This window comes from Paramormyrops kingsleyae, chromosome 15 (assembly GCF_048594095.1).
Source record: "Paramormyrops kingsleyae isolate MSU_618 chromosome 15, PKINGS_0.4, whole genome shotgun sequence".
Classification (NCBI taxonomy): Eukaryota; Metazoa; Chordata; class Actinopteri; order Osteoglossiformes; family Mormyridae; genus Paramormyrops; species Paramormyrops kingsleyae.
Genome location: NC_132811.1, coordinates 8,994,876 through 9,015,519, shown reverse-complemented (window position 1 = coordinate 9,015,519; position 20,644 = coordinate 8,994,876). Strand labels below are relative to the sequence as shown.

The 20,644-nt window shown below is 36.7% G+C and overlaps 1 protein-coding gene across 24 annotated transcripts in view; it reads left to right on the top strand.

The window, feature by feature from the left end:
• The window catches only part of adgrl2a (adhesion G protein-coupled receptor L2a), an 88,681-nt gene that overhangs the window by 7,603 nt on the left and 60,434 nt on the right, over positions 1-20,644 (top strand). For all 24 annotated transcript variants that reach the window (XM_072699620.1, XM_072699617.1, XM_072699613.1 and 21 more), the window contains exon 2: positions 12,012-12,169. In XM_072699620.1, coding sequence (XP_072555721.1) covers positions 12,100-12,169 — 70 coding nt within the window. In that variant the 5' untranslated portion in view covers positions 12,012-12,099. The remainder of the gene's footprint in view (positions 1-12,011; positions 12,170-20,644) is intronic.

Genomic DNA, 20,644 nt, shown 5'->3' with positions numbered 1-20,644 from the left:
GGAAGAGTTGCGTTGGTTTAGTATGAGGGGTCTTGAGGGACACTGGTGATGGTCACTTTACAGGCTTGCACAGGTAGCTGAGCCCGTGTCCCGGCATTCATGGGCTGCGATTTTCCGTCTCCCCTATTTTGCTTTTCGACCAATCACTAATGTTTATCATTACCTGTGTCAGCATTGTGCACAAAAAGTAACGGAGCATATTAATTGAGTAAAATCTTAAAAACGTTATTAAAGCCCAAAAAGTTTAAGTTTAGTTCATGTGTTTTCGTTAAAATTGAGAAATTCACTTGAGCCGAGCATAATGTGTGATCCTTAGCGTAATCCATTTGGGCACTCGCTGTGCAAATAGCTACGTGTAAAAACATGCTTTTAAAATGGCTTAATCTTGCTAACAAAGAAAAAATATTTTACAATCTCTATGCAACTGGCCTAGTGCGTTTATCTTATGTTCTTACAATATATTATTTGATTGTCCTTCCAAAATACAAATCTACCGTGGTATTTCATGGAAGTCAGATATTACAGATGATTTTGAAACAAATGTAAATACCATCTGTTTTAAAAGAGATATGTGGACATCTTTTAATCGATTAATGAGATTTGAAATTTGAAAAACAATACAAGGTCCGTGGAAACAGTAGGTCAGTGGACGAATATTTCTGGCCTTCTCGGATGTAATACAACATTATTTACATTAGCATTACATCTATAACCAAATTTCCAAATGCCTGAATTTAGGAATGAAAAAGAATGCTATATCTGATGGGATTAAATCAGTGGAATAGCAAATACAAAAAATACTACACAAAATGAATGTAGGATGTTATTTTTCACCTAGAATTATCGATCCTGTAGAAATTACATAAAAAATAAAAGAAATCGCAAGACATGCTGCACTATTGCCCTTGTACATGCGATGTTCTTCATTCATTTAACACCTTTACCACTGATCATGGACCAAACTGACAGGATACTGCCCACATGTCCACTACAATCACAAGGAAGTCAGGCGAGCCCAGAGGCAGTTTGAGAACTGTTTTATTCATTTATTTATTTTTAAAAAGAAATCTATTTAATACTTCTATTAACTGCTTTATTGTGTCTGATAGCATCAGTCTGGATCGGGGCGTTTTAGCAAAGCTAAAAAGATCTTCCTGTTTGCCTAATCTTTCAGTGACTGTTAACTCTATTAGTCTGCAAGTGGGCATGAAAGCTTGGTTTCTGTGTAAAATCGACACAGCGATTCCTGTCCATTAACCATGTCACCACGGCCTCAGTTTGCCCGGCAATTTCCCTGATAGCAGACATGAGCGACGGAGCCCCGATACTGATGTCTTTCTGTGGTTCATGGTTAAAGTCTCTCCAATCTTGCCAACTGGCCTTCAATATTTACCATAAAATAATGTACCTTTGATTGTGTTTCCTGTGCGCTCTTTTTTTGTTAAGGCGTGCAGCCGTCCCTTTGCTATGGCGTAATCTTTTTACGTGTTAAGCACTATGTCACACAAAATACTATTTGGACTGTGTCGAGCTTCCAGTGGGGATAGAGAATGTTTTGAGGAGTGCGAAAATTGGTGTATTGAGATAAAGAGATTGTGGAGTAGTCTGGTTTCATATTAAGGAGTCCATTAAGTTCCATATTTGGCCTTCATTTATCCTTAGTTTTTACCTGTAGGGGGAGACTGTGAAATGAGCTCAAAACAATTGGGATTAACCAGGATACTGCGCATCTGAACTGTATCAAATTTCTGTATTTTATTTTTGAAGCATCTCTGCAATGTACCAAATGGAAACAAAACACATTATTAGTTTAAGTACAATAATTGCAGAAATGAAAATTATACTAATTTTGAAAGCCATAGAAATTGTCCTGTAATAAAAATATGAAGATATAGTTTTAGATACTCCTTACCATCATCTCTTTTTATTTCTATAATTTTTTCAAGTCAACAATAACTGCATTTTATTATTCCAAATAATCTTAATCTTAGTTTTATGATACCCAAGCAAATGTTTGCATCCTGACTATTCCATTTGCAGTTAGTAATACTACATTAGTCTTATTCTAATATGGAAACTTTATTTATCTGGTGTTTGAGCTTGGTGATCCAGTGATTTAAATGCTTTATCCTGTCAAGAAACAGCAGATATATGACAGAGAGGTTGTCTTACAAGGAGATTTCTAGCATCCACAAGAGCTATTGTCAAAGTATTACCCTCTTTCTCAGCGTGATTCTGCGTTCTCTGACTCGCACTATATTCATATTGAGTTTTGGGCTGTCATTATTTTTCATTGCACTTAAAGTGGATATTAACCGCAGCAATTACACTTCACTGGATTATCTAGGTATTGAGACAGACAGGCATCTTTCTCTTATTCAACATCTTTTCTCCAGTTGAAAGGAATGACCCAAGCAAACATTTTATCACTGGGATGGAATGAACACTTAGACCACCTTTTTAACATTTAAATTTATTTGAAGATGGAGAAGAAAGACAAAACACTGGAAGATAAAACATCCGGGGACGTATCTCATACAATTCTCTGATAGTTACTCAATCGTCATGTATGGCTTTGAATACTCAGACTTTGTCTTGACTTAGAATTATTTCTGAAGCTATCACAAAGGAGCACGCTGTCTCAAAAAGACACGGCGTGGAGAGGTAGTGATTGCTGCATCTGCTGTCCTTCTGTGATGGTAGATGATGATAACACTATAATTCATGTACATTAGGTTTGCATTGCTTCAAGACTAATTCGTCTTTGCATTTATGCTGATTTATTTACCCCATTAACATCAAGTGCTATAAGATGCTACTAAATGGATATTTTCTACTCAGATCAATGGCATTGCATCTTTTTTTTCCACTTTGGGCTATATTATGCAGGCATATATATTCTGTAGAACAGGGTTTCATAAGACAATGAGACAAATCTGCATTAAAATGTTTTGTAGGAAGCAGGAAGTAGTTCAACATTACGGCTGCTGCTTTTGTCTTGTGAGCATTGCTTTCAGCACTACCTAGAAAAGGCACACTATGCAAGCAGAGTTTGGCTCTGGCTCATGCTATAATGCAGACGGGCACGCTCAATGAGCCAGTCCAAGGACAATTCGCATCACAATGCTTCAGATAACACTGGTGGTTAACACATGTTAATGAACATGTAACGATCCCAGGCTTTAGCACAATGTGAGGCCGTTGTCTGTGTTCTGAGCTCTCGAACCCTTGGGAGATTGGTACTAGATGCTATAAAACTGCATCTAATTGAACCTGCCTGATAAAAGTCTGAGCCTCCTTGTGTCAATCACTGGCTCCGTGGTTCTTTGTAAGGCAACAGGATACACTTTTATTGCTATACTATACTGGTCTGCTTTTTAAAGGTGTGTTTAATGTTTATGGGTCTGGATTAAAAAGACGACCTTGTTATCGCCGTCTTGCAAGTCGTTCGGGAGTGTTACTACATACTTGTTTCCAGTAACGTGTCCAGAAGCGTAAGATGTTTAAGCTACATCTCCATGGAGATTAAAAATGTCTGTATAAGTTATACATTTAGGTTGCTATTATTAAAGGCACAATATAAAATTTTAAAGGTTCTAGAATGTGCCAGAAACCAGCTTGGTGTGAACATGGAGATATTTATCTTTGGCCCTTGGCGTGCCATAGTCTGCACCTGGCCATTTGGACGATGCTATACATTCCCCTCAAAAGGCTGGAAACATTGGATGTAAGTAGCAGCTGCAACAACAATATATGTTGTGTTTTTTTAATCTGTCTAGGTTAGGTCTGTTCAACTCGCTTTGGTTAACTAGATAGGTTTTGTCGGAACACTACATTGTCTTGGTATACACACACACACACACACAGATATGTAATAACGTGCAGGTAAAAAAATAAATTGAAAACGACCCTCTTGTGGAATATTATTTCAGAAATTATTTTATTCCATAATACTGCATTGCAAAATGTCTATGTACATGTATGTATATGTGTGCTTGCGTGTGTGTGTAGATACATATATACCTCAGTGTTTTGCAGAATACAGGCTGCTTGTTATCGGGCCCCACATCAGGACTTGTGTTCTCAGAATACTGTGCAAACCTGATAAGCCACACAGGGTCTCCACCAGCACACTGTCGGCATTGTAGACTAGACACCAGCTTGAACAAATGGCCTTCAGCATTGTCTTGTTGATTGGGCAAAAAAAAAATGTACACGACAGGGCAAGCTTGACAACTTCAATACGAAACAGAATACATCTGCATTATTCACCTGTCCCAATAATTGGATTGATTAACTAACTTATTTATTAATCTGAATATACTCGATTCTAATATTTTATTTAAAATTTGGCGCCATGAAACAATGATGATTGTAACAATATTGAAACATTCAACACATTTGTACTATATGATATTCTAAGTAAAGGAGCAAGGTATACACACACAAACACAAAAACACTCACCTAAAAATCTGATATTTTGTCACTTATTCAAATTGCTTCATTGCGAATCTTCACACAAAAATCTTGAATGTGTGGCGGGTGCATTTTATGCAGTATACTGTTTTATTTTGTCTGGGAAAAACAATGTCACCTCACATGGAAATTAACAGATGAAATTTCTTTGTATCTGAAGAAGTTCTTGCTAGGGCTGTTGCTATGAAAGGGACAAAAGGCATCTCCCAGCCTTGTGGTTTTGTAGCATTTGAATGCCTTTTGTAAAAAAAAAAAAACACAAAAAGTTTGAAAAGCTGTGCTACTATCATATTGTTATAAAAGATTTTAGGTGCCAACTACTTTCAGAAAAAATAACTTACATTTGGTTATTTTGACACTACATGCCTTGGTAGAAATCTGCAGTGTTTTTTAAAGCATGTGATGTATTTATTTGTATATTGTTGAATTTGACTGATTTGTAATTACTGTTAGATAAAGGTTGTGCCTATCATCCTAACTTTTGTGCTGCATTGGAAAAATGCTAATTAGAGATGATCTATGTGCGTTAGTTTGAACGTGTGTCAGCTGAAGATTAGTGAAATTCTTCAGCTCAGGATTTTTCCTTGCATATTAACAAAATCAGAATGTAGATGAAAAATTTAGTTATTCATTTTGTGATTAATACTTTTATCATCATCATGATCAACATCATCATTAATAATAATAATAATAATAATAATAATAATAATAATACTTGTATTATTGTTGCTGTTGTTCTTCTAAAACATTTAATCAAATATCAGAACAAACTTTGTCTCTAAGGAGAAATTTGTCTTAAAATTACAGAGGGTGATACATTTATTTACTTTACTGTTTAATATTCTGTCTGTACAGGTTTTGTTCTCCATGGTACCTTTAAAGTTTATTGTTGCCATCAGTTATCTTAAAAATTAATTATACTGTTAAATAATACTTTACCACCTTAATGAATTATTTATGGCTTGTTCTCTTAAGAGAGACAAGCTCTGTACAGCAAAGGTTTCTTTTAAAAAAAAATCCTTCCATTGTTATACGTATTAGTCAGAAACACTAACTTTTTAATGTGAATATACTTCATGAAAGCTGCTGAATGTAGCTGATTACTTGGAAAGTATAGGTATTTATGCTATTTTTTTATGTTTATACTCTAGACATTGTAAATATTATAAAGGTTATTATTCATTAAAGAAATTCGAAACATATTGGTTTTCAGCTGTGTATGGGTCTTGCAAATAGGGTATTTATGAGCTAATTCATAAGGGGTACTAGAAAAATACTTAACACTGTATAACCTTTGTCAGGTTTTAGCTTGAATTCTGTGCATATCTACTGTGGGAATCGTGCTTCCAACATAAACATCTATTCACTGTATCTGGAATGCTTCCTGTTCTTTGTCAAAGCTGGTTAGTGATAAAATAAGCCAATTAAATTTGGCAAGACAGACTATAATGCTGTGCACTAAGAGGTAAATATGTGGTGCCTGAAATTTAATTGTTATGCTGTTTAATGTTTTCATGTTATGAACGGCATCATTAACATGCACACTCAGTCTGTGCTGCTTAGAATGCTGGTGCTGCTCTCTACCAATTTATACCTCCAACCAATAGTTCAAATACAGCTTCATATTGCTGATATGGGTACTTTAACACTAGCTTGCAATACAGTGTGAAAAAAAAATCACCGAACTCTGCAAAATTGGCTTAATGGTTAACAGTAGCCAAATCATTAGTAAGAATGGTGGGTGTCAAAAGGCATTGTATATAATGACATGATTGAAATGCTACTCGTTTTAACAATCATATTGTACGCTCCTCTGGTATAGTGTTTTGACCCTTAACTCCATGCCTCCTTTGGTCATGGGAGGGTTAATTTTTGTTAATTGTCCTGATTGCTTAGTCTTGTTATACACTTTTTAAGCATTAGAATGATATAATACAACATGCACAAAAATATAAATATAGATAAATTGTTATATAAACAAACATAAAATAATCACAAAAACAAAATAGCTGTCCTATTATAGTAAAGAAATACTGACATTGTCATGACTGTTTGAGAACCAAAATATAAATATTATTAAATATTGGTGTTATTATAATTATTATTTTGTTTTCAGTCAGCTTGTTGTCAAAGGGAATTAATCAAACTGAGAACCTTTGCTGCACTATTCTGCACTATTGTAGTAAGAACTACAGCAGCGACACTCTTGCAGTGGCAGTTCTTGCGTTTTTTTTTTTTTCTTTCTAACTTTGTACCTTTTTTATTATTAATGTCAGCCTATTAATTCCACATCTCAAAGGCATTTGGCCTATGCACCATTTTCAGCTGTGGGAGCAACTTTCGAAACCTGTGACCTGAAACTCGGATTTACAAAGCAGCCTTGTTGTAATCCTTGTTGAAGACCCCTGAGGCTGAATGAAGGGTGAATGTCCAATAGTCACCTTGGAATTGCTATATAAATGAATACATTATAATAAGAAAAAAAACATGCTGATATTTTTTTCAAAAATAATAATGATTATTCTAACAAAAAAAAAAATAGGTGATAGTAGTATTTGCCTCTAGCTTCCGATCGCTTACTCCGGGGGCCTGGAGCCAATTGCCGACAGTGCAGGTATGCTTGCTCCTGGACCGGATGACAGTTCATCGCATGACTGCATGTCATTTGGGGTATGGGAGGAAACGGAGCACCATAAGAAAGCCGCATGATGCCGCGAGAAGATGCAAACTCCGCGCGCACCATGGAGGCGGGATTTGACCCACAACCCTAGAGGTGTGAGCCACTGAGTCACCACCCACTGCGACATTTTATTTTATTTTATCTTATTTTATTGTTCTGGACTTAAATGCATTTTATAGAACACACCGAATAGCCCAGTTTCAATAATTGCAGTAAGCTTTCAACCTGTCAGTTTTATACATTTTTAATACCAGTTCTATTTAGTTAGTAGTACAACATTATTTCACATTTACATGAGTGACTACATTGTTCACATTTACCTTATACATCCAGTAACGGTAATGGTATCTGTTGTACGGCTACCGTTATCCTCAACTGGATAGGTCGTTTAACGGTGGGTGCGTATTGTGGCCTCTACACTCCTTTAAATATTTATGAACTTTTGCATAAGTAAAAACGAAATGGTGCAAGTTGTGTGTTGCAGACGACCCCCCCCCCCCCCCCAAAAAAAAAGAGAGAACTTTGAGCTTGTGACTAGATGATCTTAGGTGCAGAATCAATAGGAAATATAGTATCAAAAAGAATGAAAAAATTAGCGTATTTATCTTTATTGTGGAAAGGCGACTCACTGGTACGTTACTGGTTTGAGAGGAAAAGGCAGAAACTCTTCAGTATCGGCCAGGTTGGATTAGTGGCAGGTGGGGACGCCTCTGTTTATTGGTTGCTATAGCTCTTCATCCAGTAATGGAAAAATTAATCGATAGGGTAAAAATTAGAATAAAAGTGCTCAATTGATTGATGATTGGTACTAGCTTTAAATTTCTCCCTCTTTTAATTTTTTATCCAGAAAGGCCATACGAAATGGAGCTGTGTTGTGCTTAATTGCATTCAGATTTATCAAATAGCTACGCGCCAGCATTGTGTCAGGATTTCAACTTAAGTTTATTTAATCATGCAAATACTCTTTAATGTATGATTTGAAAGCATTGTAGATGTACAGTAGGAAAACAAAACAGAAAAAGTAATAGTAATGAAACTTAGAAATGAGTCCACAGGAACTCCCATGAAATGACACAGTAATGTTTAAAGTACTTTTTTTATTTTATTTTATTTTTTGCTTGAAGCCTTTTATTATGGTACTCTAATATCCTCATTAACAGCTGGTATTGTGACCTTCACCTTGTTAATAATACTGCCTGTCAGTAATAAGACCGCATGTCCTCACACTCTCAGATCTGTACCTGTAAAATGCCACCACGAAAGTCTGCTTGTCCTATTGTTCCACCTTTCAAAGACAAATGTTCTTTTTTTGTGCTGTGGCTAAATTGTACCTCCCCCCCTCCCTCTACCACTTTGCAGGAAAAAAAATGGGGTAAGTGATATAAAGGCTTTTAGGGGACATGCATCTTCCAAAAACCTTGCCAGGGCAATGAGTGAATGTGACGTGCATAGGTGACTGCAAAAAGCAGCTTCCGGAGCCTTCCCCGAAAGTGTTGAAACTTTGAGCTGTCCCCCTCTGCAAGTAGATGTCATGTAGCTTGTTTGCTCTAAAATGTTACTAGTGACCTAAATGCCAATTGAAAAAGATTTGTGAAAACAAATGCCATTTATTTGTTTGTTTCAAGATATATTTTATTTGCTCCCCTTGTGCATTTTTTGAACTAGAACATTCACGTACATTCTTTAAGGCGGCTGGAATCTCTGGGCTAATTCAGAGGTCAAGCAAAACTTTCAGGTTGTTAATCTCTTATTGTAAACCCACAGCCTCCCCCCCATTTGCTTCTATCTCTTGTCTCTTTCCTTTTCATCCAGTCGTCCCTCCCGTAGAATGCCCAGCTCTTCCCCTATTCTCTGGTGACTCTCTCACCAGCTTGAGAGGAACAACCACAAGCTTTGTCAAAGGAATTCAGTATGGCTTCACATCTGCTTCTCATTTTATTCTGCAGCGTTCTAATTGTAAAGTCATTTCTCAGCCGTTATTTTAATGGCTTTCTCTTGTTTCTAAAATACTTTCTACTTTTGGTAGAAAGAGCAAATGCACGTAAGTGATTCATATATATATATGATTCAATGATTAACCTGCTCCAATTCTTTCTTCAGAAAAACAGCAGATGTTTCAGGTAAAGGTACCTTTTAACCCACAGGGGCCAGGACCCCATGTATTTCTGTTTTTATGATGATATTTTTGCATCATATTTGGCTAAAACAATTTAGCATCTTCACGCACAGCAGTTCGTAATATTTAATTTTAAAACATCATTGTCATTAGAATACATCTGTAGATGTATTTAGGTTAAACAACATACCTAAACCGTGGTATAAATTTTCCAAAATCACATAGGCATATTTAAATATGTATTATAATACGTATGTTAGAATAAAGCCATATTATGTTAATCACCTTAACTTTTGTTTCAGCTCTGATCAAACCTGATCAGAATCCATTAGAGTAACAGTTTGTAGATGATTATCAGTATTTCCCAGTGCAGCTTAAGAAGAAAAGTCTCCAGCAGTGAAGGGAGACCTAACAGGGTTTAACGAGGAGAACGTCAGACAGGTTCCATTTCTGTTCTTTGGTACAGAAAACAATCACGTTAACCACTCAGCATGATAACGAGATACGAAAGTTGACTAAGATTAAGATATTAACATCAACAGGGATTTCCCGAACCCTGGTTTTCAGTGTGTATCTGTGCTCCTGTATACATATGTATGCTGTAGTCAGAGTTAGTGGTATTGTTTTGTATTTGAACATTGTAGAAAGATTAAATGATTATGGCTGAATCATTGCTCTCTTTTTTCAGCATGTAATATAGTTATAATGCGATTCTTTTTCTGCTTTGCATAGGGGTACATAAGCTCAATTTATTAACTACTAAAGCAGTGTTATTGGTATCTTAGAAATTATACCATTTCTGTACCAAACTTTTTATATTTATTTATTCTGATTTTCTATATAAAATATGCCAGATATGCAATTAATGTTGTTTTATTCTTTGTGTATTTGTGCAGTTTCACCTCCAGTTGAGCATTTAAGATAGTAAAAATGTAGTCCTTTTTGGCTACTAGCTTTTTTGAAATTGGTGTGTGTGTGTGTGTGTGTGTGTCTGTGGGTTGGGGACCAAATTGTCCCTAAAGTGTAGTAAAACCTGAAATTTCCCTACTTTTGGGCACATCTTTTGAGGTCCCCATTTGGATAACATCAGTTTTATAAAAATCTGTGAATGCAATCACAAAAATAGTAAAAATGCCAAAAGTCTTGTATTTGGGCTGGTTACTTATGGTTAAGGTTAGGGATGGGTAGAGGTTAAGGGTGTCGTGATTGTGATTAGGGTTTTTCCCATAGAAAGGAATGGACGGTCCCCATTTAGATAGGTACACCAACATGTGTGTGTGGGAGGGTTGTGTACTTGTTATACTGGCCAGATATACAGTGTACATTAAACATATTATTGCTATTGGCAATGTAGCATATTTTAATTATTTTAAATGAATTTAGAATCGTGCTAAATATGATATTCATAGTTATAGCTATAGTGGAGTATTTGCATTATCTTCTCTAACAAATGTTCAGGTATAACATCTGCCTATGGTGGATTCATGGTGTTGTGTCATTGTCTGTGGGTTTCTAATACTTATATACATACATACTGTACACACAATTGAAGCTTTACTCTTCAGCTAATGTGCTACTGGCATAAATTATCTTAGTAGCTAGTCCCCAGTCACGACTTTTACTTAAATATCTCTTAATGCAGTTGTATCTGCTTTAAGTAGTAGTAGTAGTATTCATATGAGTTTATTGTTAGGGTTAGCCAAGTCTTTTTAGGGAAATTATTATTATTATTTTTAAATATTGAATTTATTTTGAGTGGTACATTTGGTCCTACAGGTGATATATATTTGGTCCTTAATCTAAAATTACATTCATACCGTAATTGGAAATTTGGTCATGTCCTTGATACCTTTTTTTTTTTTTTTTAAACTATACAGAAGATCAAGCAGAACAAATTATTTTATTAATTAATTTAGTTGTACGGCAATTAATAAAATGGGCTGGAAAGAATTACTGAAGGAAAAATGACCCAATCTTGCAGGACCAGCGCTTTTATTACAAGCAAACTTTTTGTGGTCTTCACATCCAAGGAAAACGTAGCAGAGATGTCCCGTGTAGCTGTTTAGCGATTCTGTTTTTCTTTGCGCAAAAGATTCATGGGAGGGAACATTTCTTGCCGCCAGAAGTGTAACCATGTTAGACAAAGCAGGGCAGTAAGGAGTGAGGATTGCATGCCTGAGCACATAGATAGGAATCCGTATGTCAGAAGTCTGCCAGCTGGCTCTGTGTGGTATTTTAAACTCTTGTGGAAGCAGGGAAGCAAAGAAAAATGTCTAAATGAATCAGGTATTGATGCGGCGTGGTTTAGATGTGGCGCTAGTAGTGGTCATGTGATCATAGGCAGTTTATAACACTACTTTGGCTGCTTTCTTGGCAAGTATAGTGTTATAAAGTGTCTCGTTGTTTTTGTGGCTGAAGGAGGAGATACACCAAACACTGGCGATGAAAGGGCAAGCTTTTCCTTCCATTATGGGATCTTCTCTCTTGACAATGATTATCCTTCAGGCTTTCTCCGCCACTTGTGGATTTACAGAATTTAGCCCTCTCGAGCTCTGCTTTTTCATTTAAAGCTTTTGGGTGAAAATGAGGATCGTCACGAGGAGAAGGTGGAAAGAATGCTCCTTAAAGCAGAGGGGGAAAAGGCTAAAATGAGGAAGCAGTGGAAATAATGTAGTGTATATCATACATGATCACTTCCTTTCTATTTTTTTTTATTTGTTTTTTTTTTTTTTTTTTAGGTGAGAAGATCAATGATGAAGATTGAGATCTGCAAGTCTGGAAATTTTTAAATACGCTCACCTGTACCAGGGGTGCAACAAAAGCACAATGGCAGTGTGGAAACTACCAACTTTTTGCTGGGTAGTCTTTGCAGTGGCTCATTTACATTATTCAAAAGGTAGGTAATCATTCATCAGCTATTGCATGCTGTGACAACGTCTTTGAGAGCTGCACTCGGAGCACATATTGAACGTGTGACAGTCTTTCATATATGACAGGATATACATATTGCGAAACTTGCTTTCATTTCACCATTGGATTTCTGGCCAAGAACACTGGATTTGTGTATATATTTTCACATTAACAAATAACGACATAACGTTATTAACAAATATTTATTTGAAAGCTAGGTGACAGGTTTTGATTTTGTGAGAGTTATTTGTGTGTGACGAGGCAACATCTTAGCCTCAGACTTTCATTGGTCTATTAAATTCCTAAAACATCCCGATTCTTAAATCTGTCAGTATGCCTTAATAAACTACCCCCTTTTGTTGGTTATCATGCTTTTTTGTGAATACGACACTGACTTACCCTGCAAGTGCCTCTCTTAAGTATGCTACTCTGATACTGTAATACTTATATCTAATGTGCTTTTCTTTTGAGTAACATAATGCTGGTAACACTTACAGAGGAATTCCATCTAAAGTATTTAATTTTATGCATTTGTGATGTTTACTGATATATTTAGCTGGGGGACAACTACAGTAAATAATTCCTGTAATTATTATATTATTATAAATTTTTGTGGGTTTCATTTCACAGGAACTAATTTTTAGTGTTATCTGATTCTCAGTGAATTTTTTGGCATAATGTAGACTATTTTACAAGGTATAAACCTTGCATGTACGTGCTGAATAATCACAGATTGATAGTAAACTGGCAAATATATAAAATATCAAGGTCCAGGAATGGGTATAGAATATTTTGTTGTTATGTAGCTTGTTTTTAAGATGGCTTGACATATCAAGTTTGGGCATCCAGATCCTGCCCCTTCCTAGCAGTGTGGGTTTCCTTTGGGCATTCTGGTGCCCTTCCATAGTCCAAAGATACGCAGATCGGCAAACTGCCATCGCTGAATCGCTTAGCCTAGCCGCACTTATGCCGAGTCGGCGATCCGGCAGCACGTACGTTTGTAATGCGCTATTTGCCTCACTTGTACGATGCTTTGGACAAAAGTCTCTGATAAATAAAAATAAATGTTAATATAAATTAGCCATTGTGTGTGTGTGCCCTGTGATAGACTGGTATCCCACCCATGGTGTCCCCTGGCCTTCTGCCCTACCATGACTTGGATTGGCTCCTTATCCCCCAGCAACTCTTGTACTGTATACTGTAAGTGGTTGGGAGATGGATGGGCACATGTTTTTAGGAAAAGGAAATTAGTATAGCAACCCAATAACTAAAATAATCATTCTTTATTGGTTGATCTGGATTCTCTGTTGCTGGTTGACAGAATCTTTCACTTCCTATTACTGGCAAATGGGATGTGAAGCCCTATATTGCCCTATACTATTTAGCAAAGCAGCATGTGCAGTATCGCCTTTTCAGAACATGAGTAAAGTACAAGCTACAAGCTCACTGTTTCTTGGCTCAATGGTTAGCACTTCAGCCTCACACCTCCAGGGCCCTGCGTTTAATTCCTGTCGTGACTCTGTGTCCGTGGATTTTGCATGCTCTCTCTATGATAGCATGCATTTCCTCTGGCTACCTGGCTTCCTCCTGCAGCACCAAAACGTGCAGTTAGTAGAATCACTAGGCTTCCTCTGTGATTCTGTAGTGTGTACCCTGTGACGGACTGGCATCCTGTTCACGGTTTCCCCTTGCCTTCTGCTGTATGCTTACTGGGAATGGCTGCAGTCTCATTATGGCTTTGTACTGGACGGGTGAAAAAATGGATAGATGGATTTCATTTTTGGATTAGTTTTTTCGCTCATATTAAATTTCACTCGCGATAAAGACATGCTTTTTCTAACTGGTTTGCTCATCTCCCAGAATACTTTGGTGCCACACATCGCTGTTCACCAGGTGATTAGTTATGCCGTGATCCTGTTTTATTTAACAGCACTTTGGCTGTGATCCTTCAGGTGAGCCACTGTCATATCTTCTGCGTCTCTCTTTTGGTAATGGTGCTGCCTTAAAAGTTCTTGAGTTTTAAATGTTATTCGTGCTCATCTGATTTTTATTTAAGAAAATTTGCTCCTGAATTATATTATGTATCGACTCTTTCCTAATTTAGTTAAACATCTTTCAAGATCACATATTTTTGTGATCGTCCCTTGTAACCACAGGGAACAGCCCAACAACAGCTCATTATAAGCAATATTCCTAAGTAAACATGGTTCATTAAACAGCATCCTGTCCGTAATATCCTTTTAATGAATTTTTTGTAATTAAATTAAATGGGTTAGTGGCATGCTCTAAATGGGTAGAAGTTTAGCTTTTGTTGAAGTTTGGCTTGAGATTAATGGCTTCAGGGTTCGTCTCCTCCTGCTTCATTAGAAATGACACATATGAGATAGACAAAACTTTCCCCTAAACAAAAAACTATTCTGTTGTTTATTTCTATCGTCTGTACGGGTTCTGTGTTCTCTTGCTTACTTTATTATATTTTTGAAAGGGAAACAAATATCTTGAGTGTAATACAAATATTTGCACTAATTTTCCTTGCATAGTGACCTCTGAAAGCTGCAGCATGTAGCTGACAGTGCCAAATACGTAGCATTACCTATATAACAAAATGTTTCCCAGCTGCACGTGTACGCACCTGTCTCTCTGAAAGGATTTCTTCTACAAAAACAGAAAGAGAGAGGATTTTTGGGATCAGAGTCAGAGATTGACAAGGATGTGCATTTTCTTACATACTGTGAACATTTGAAGACTAGAAAATGCTACAAACATATACCCTTTTAATGGGTCGCACTCAAATTGCTCTACCTCTACAACTTTTCATGCCACAATTCGGATGTGTCAAAACAATTATGTTTTTCAGATTGTAATTTGATTGTATTAAAAGTCATTTAAGTAGCTATGTTGTATGACCACCTGTTTGTTTTTAGTAACCAAATACTGTGTTAGGGTCATGGTAATCCAGATCTGATTCCTGTTAGTCTGAAACCTGTCTGTCCCTGGGCACAGACACAAAGAGTCAAATTCACTTTAAAAGTCACACATGAAAAGCAATTTAATCACCAATCTACTGTGCAAAAAGGCATGTCCTTAAACAAATGGTGGGAGCCCCAGTGCACGGGCTTGTTTTAGAAGAAAAACCTGTTTTATTGTCTTGCTTTGAAAGGGCATTTTAAACACTACAAATGCAAACTAGGCACAGACAAGAGACATATTGTTTTTTTTACACTTGAATTTTATGGTATGCTTGCATTCTGTACTGTGATTAGCTGCATCTTCATGAAACAACACATTTGAATTTTACGATCTCTTTGATGGTATAGTTATAAAGAAAAATTTAAGGCAGCCACTTTTTTGGGGGGGGGGGGCGATGTCTGTGAACACTAAGAGCACTTGGCTTTTGGCCTTCGTTTCTGTGAAAATCCACATTCGCAGTGACCTGAGGCACAGTTTGGAATCTGGCTTCCAGTGAAAATTAAGTGCTGTCTGGGAAAATGTATGGCAACCTGTCGTAATGCCCTGTGTCTTTTCAACTGCCAGCCCAGAGAGTTCAGGAGACAAAGGAGTTAAAACTTGCAGTTGCAAGGTGTGACTGTAGCCGGGGTCCCCACCCTGCCGAGTGCTTTTTTTTTTAATCCTCCTCAGGATTTTCAGAAAGGAAGGAGGGATTTTGGGTGGATTAAGCCTCCTCACAGCTGGGTCCAGGTTTGTGTTTGTCATGCAATGTCAAATGTCATGCATGAATAGCAATTCTCTATTTTACACCCAGATGGAAAATTCTACCCCCACTGCAAGTAGCAAAACAAAAACAAATAATTAACATATAAAAGGGGGGAAAACTAGCTTGCTTCATCACTCAGTGTTAATGGCATACTGAATAGTTTGTTTTACTATTGTACTTAGTTAGTACATTTTTAGTAAAAAAAATAAATCATGATAAATAAAATAACAAAAATAGTGACCATGCCACTGAATTCACCACTATCACTGTTCCAGTATTATTTTATATCACTATTATTTCTAATATATATATATATCAGTATATATATATAAACTGGAACATTGTGTTAAACAGTTAATCCCTTGATTATGTCTTATGACAGGCACAATATACGCCTAATAAACGGATATGATTTGACTATACATGAGCAGTTTCACTGTTTCACTGTCTGGTTTATGCACCATCCTTTTATTCTATTTTTATTTTGTTTCTGGCCCACTGAGATCTGTGCGCCTGCAAAAAGACTATGTTACGTTATCAGCAAAACATACTGAGACAGGAGGCTGGGAACATAAATGCCTCAAGACAGAATAGCTAAAACTTATCAACCTTTTTTTCTGCTTGTCTTATCTGTGGATCATGGACCCTCCCCCCCAAAAAAGAGAAAAAAACAGTGCTGGTTGACTGTTGTCCAGTTATTATGAATATATTGAAAGAATGTGGGCAGATTATGACAGAAATCTTGACTTTGCTCAAAGGGAATATGGCAATCAGCAGACTGCATTTGTCCCCCCCCCTCCCCCCCCCCTCCATTTGTGCCACACACTGACAGACTTCAAAGTGAACAGCACTGCCTAAAATTTCACATAGCCTTTGAAGAAAGAACATTCAGCGTCAGTGGATATCCACCTTTACTGCTGCCTGGTCCTGCCTTTCTCAGGGAAAAGACGAAATCAGCTTGAATCTACTCTGAAGTGCACAGGTGGAGACCCTTTTCTGTGAAGCCTAACAATTGGCTGTCTGTCGGCATGTGAAGGTACTGCGGATTGGGCCGAGGTTAGGAATGCTTTCGGGTGCAGCCTCTGGCAGTTACTTTGGTGTCAGTCCTACGCAGAGACACTTGTTTATCTGTGGAGCAGGTCATGGTAAAGCAGGGTTAAAGATCAACAATCTTGCACTCTGTCAGTCGCCCTTCTACTGTCTCTCAAATGTCATGGTAATTTAAAAGTATTTTATGTGAGTATTACACAGTTATCTTCTAAACACAGGTGTTTGTACCCTTTTCAAATATCACATTTGAGTTAAGTAGACATTCCCCTCCATTGTTAGCAGTTTTTTTTTCCACAAATGTGCCTTTGACCAGCCTAACAGTACTTTTGCTGAGCTTGCCACTGGCATGTAAATGTGGATATCACATATATGCATTTTAATCAATAAGAGGATTATGTTTGAGGCCATGGATACTGCAGCCAGCATAGTATGTATTAGTATTCCATGTAAGAAGGATGAAAAAATAGCACGTCAGATTTGTTTAATGGTTAAACTTTCATGAAACTGAAATGAAAGTTAATAATATCTATCTTCAGTTTGATCACGCTGCAATGCCCAAGTGCAAAGTCTAAATGAAGAATAAAATAAAAAATAACATTATCAGTTTCTGCTGTTCATAATTGTGGTGGGATACTTAAAGCAAATGGCCCAAAAACTCCAAACCCAAAGAAAAATAAAGATACAGCAATCTGTATTTATTGTTTGCATCTAATGGGTTTGGGATTTTAACCTTTATTTATAGCAGATTTTTATTAAAATTATCATTGAAGCTATAGGCTAGATTTTGTGGTGGATTGCCTGTGGAAATAAACAACAGTGACACATTTGTAGTAATATACGTAAAGGCAACATTAAGCATACCTATTACTGTAGTCTGTTTTGTTCTATTTTCCTGGAAGAAGTTAAAAAAAAGAGCAACATTCACATGATGTCATACACGAAATACAAGGCTGCCATTTTTTACAGAGAATACCACTATAAGGGTATCCTGCAATGAAAGTAAACTCAGATAAAATGTGCTGAGACTTCTTCAACATATTTTTGAATTTAATATTTAATAGTGCCCAACAGTAATTTGCTGCGTGCTGTATACTGAGGAACTGATGACAATGGCAAATTTTTCGGATGCGTTCCAGTTTGATTTAATTTCTTCCTTGGCATGATCCTTCCATTTTGCTTTATTTTGACTAGTAATAGCAGGTCAATTATAAGATGGTCCAGTAAACTAGTGAATATAGCCTCATAGATAATGAAGATTGCATAGAAAAGACAAATTATGGGATTTTCAGAATCTACTTTTCTGATGTTCGTGATATATGCTTGAGTCAACAGCAGTGGGATTTCAGTCTTTTTTGGCAATTGATACTGTTTTCCTGTGGTTAACAAGAATTAATGATATTCTCATTTAAAAGTGACTACACTGACATTTGTAAATTGTAAATTATGAAATAAAGTCCCCCCTTCCCTCCCACTGGAATAATAATATACAATTGAATACTTTATTGTTGTATCAGTAAGTAATTGCTATGTCAATTACTGTGTGACCTCCAAGTTCTTCAGACTCCCCATGTCTTGAATATAGCACTCTGCAATTCTTCACATGCTTCAGAGTAAATCATTGTGAAATAAACAATCATTAAGGAGCATGTCCTGAATGCCCCTGGTGGACGGATGATACCACTCAATATCAAAGTAATAGAGCTCAAACAGTGCTGATTCTGCAGCAGTCACTGGGACCGGATATGAACAAGAACAACAATAACAATAATGATAATAATCATAATCATCATTATTATTATTATTTAAGTTTACAGGGCATAATTATTATATTCAGTATTAATTGAATACAATCTTCAAAATGATGCTTAAACAGAAAATATCTTGACACTTTCTTGGTTTAAACAATCCAGCAAGAATTCCTATGAATTTATAGTCGTATTTAGTCTCAGAACTGGACCAAGTGAATTCTGCACAGCAGTATTTCTTAAGAGCAACTGACTTACTGACGGTTCTGTGACACTCCTCCCGTATAGATATGGTGCTATTCAAACATGCATGGCCATACTCTGTAGCAGTATAACTGAGCTAAGCAAGTGTTTTAATGCCTGTTTTCAGTGGGAGCCTGTCATCCGTTTCTTGAATAGTAGTGAGTGTGAATTTGAATTGTTTCATAAACTAAAAAAGAGAAAGCATCTCACAACTGGTCTCTGTCAGCATAGCCTCGACTTATTAGAATTGAGCTTTCTTCCTTTCGTTTCCAGAACCCAAGTCAGTATTAATACAATTAGCTTTCGCCTCTTATTGACTGTATTGAGAGTTTATGACACACAAGGATGCAGTAAACTTTCACACTACCATTTAATAACAACACAAAAACTAAAAAAATTATCCTGAAAATGCAATATTGTGAAGAACTAGCAGGTTCTGAGCATTAAATAATTAACCATCTGATGAATAAAATAATTTATATGTTAATAATAAATAGTTCGAAATCTATTTTAGTGTGCAAAACATTATTTGATTATACGTTTGTACAGCTACTTTACTAGTGACATACGGTTCTGGCATTGCATGGAAGAGGTTTAATAAAACAACCACATATTTGTTAATTAAGAAATGGGAATCTGATTGAGGGAGAGATATATGGGGCTCAGGGTTCAGAAAATTTACATGAATCATATGACTGTTATTCTCCTTAAACAACTTTAACAATATGCCATATATGCTCCTTTCAGAATGACTCATTAATTAAATTCAGAATGACAGTAATTGCGATGTCACAGTTGTTTTTTTCTGTCTGGCCTGCCGTTCTAAGAATACATGTACATCAAGCATGGATAACTTTCAGGTCTGTTTTGTTGTATTATCAACTGAGTATTATGAACTTAATCAAAATATTATAAGCTTAAGTTGACTCTTAGTCATGCTATTGTTTAGTCTACCTGCGCCAGTCAGAACAAGCTGAAAGGCTCACGGTTATAAATGTTTGTTTTAAAAACCCAAAAATGCAGCGTGATGTATTTGCATGAAGGAGATAACAGTTATGTTGTGATCAAAAGCCGTTAGCAGTTTTCTTGAAGACCCCAGTAAAATTCACATTAGGTAAACTGCTTTTTAAATAGTTATACATTAAAATAGTTAGGACTAACATCTTATCTGATTTTTTTTTAATTGCATAATTCATGCGGGGGTGGCATGGTGGTGCAGTGTTGCCTTGCACCTCTGAGACCAGGGTTCAAGTGTCTGCTCGGGTTCCATGTGTGTGGAGTTTGCATGTTCTCCCCGTGTCATAGTGGGGTTTCCTCTGGGTTCTCTGGTATTTCCCCACAGTTCAAAAACATTCCGAGGTTAATTGGAATTGCCAAATTGCCCATAGGTGTGCGTGTGTGAGTGAATGGTGTGTGAGTGTGAGTGAATGGTGTGTGAGTGAATGGTGTGTGAGTGTGCTCTGCGATGGGTTGGCCCCCCATCCTGGGTTATTCCCTGCCTTGTGTCTGTAGGCTCCATATCTCCCACAACCCGGAATAGGACAAGCTATTTTGGAAAATGGATGGAGAGTGCATGGTTTCTAGTGTAGTACTATTAAATGTATACATCTCTGTAAAATGTAAAGATTCCTGGTTATTCAAAGCAAATAACTCTCACTGTTTTGTTAGGTTAACCATATCTTTAAACAGTCACTGTAATCTCTGAAAA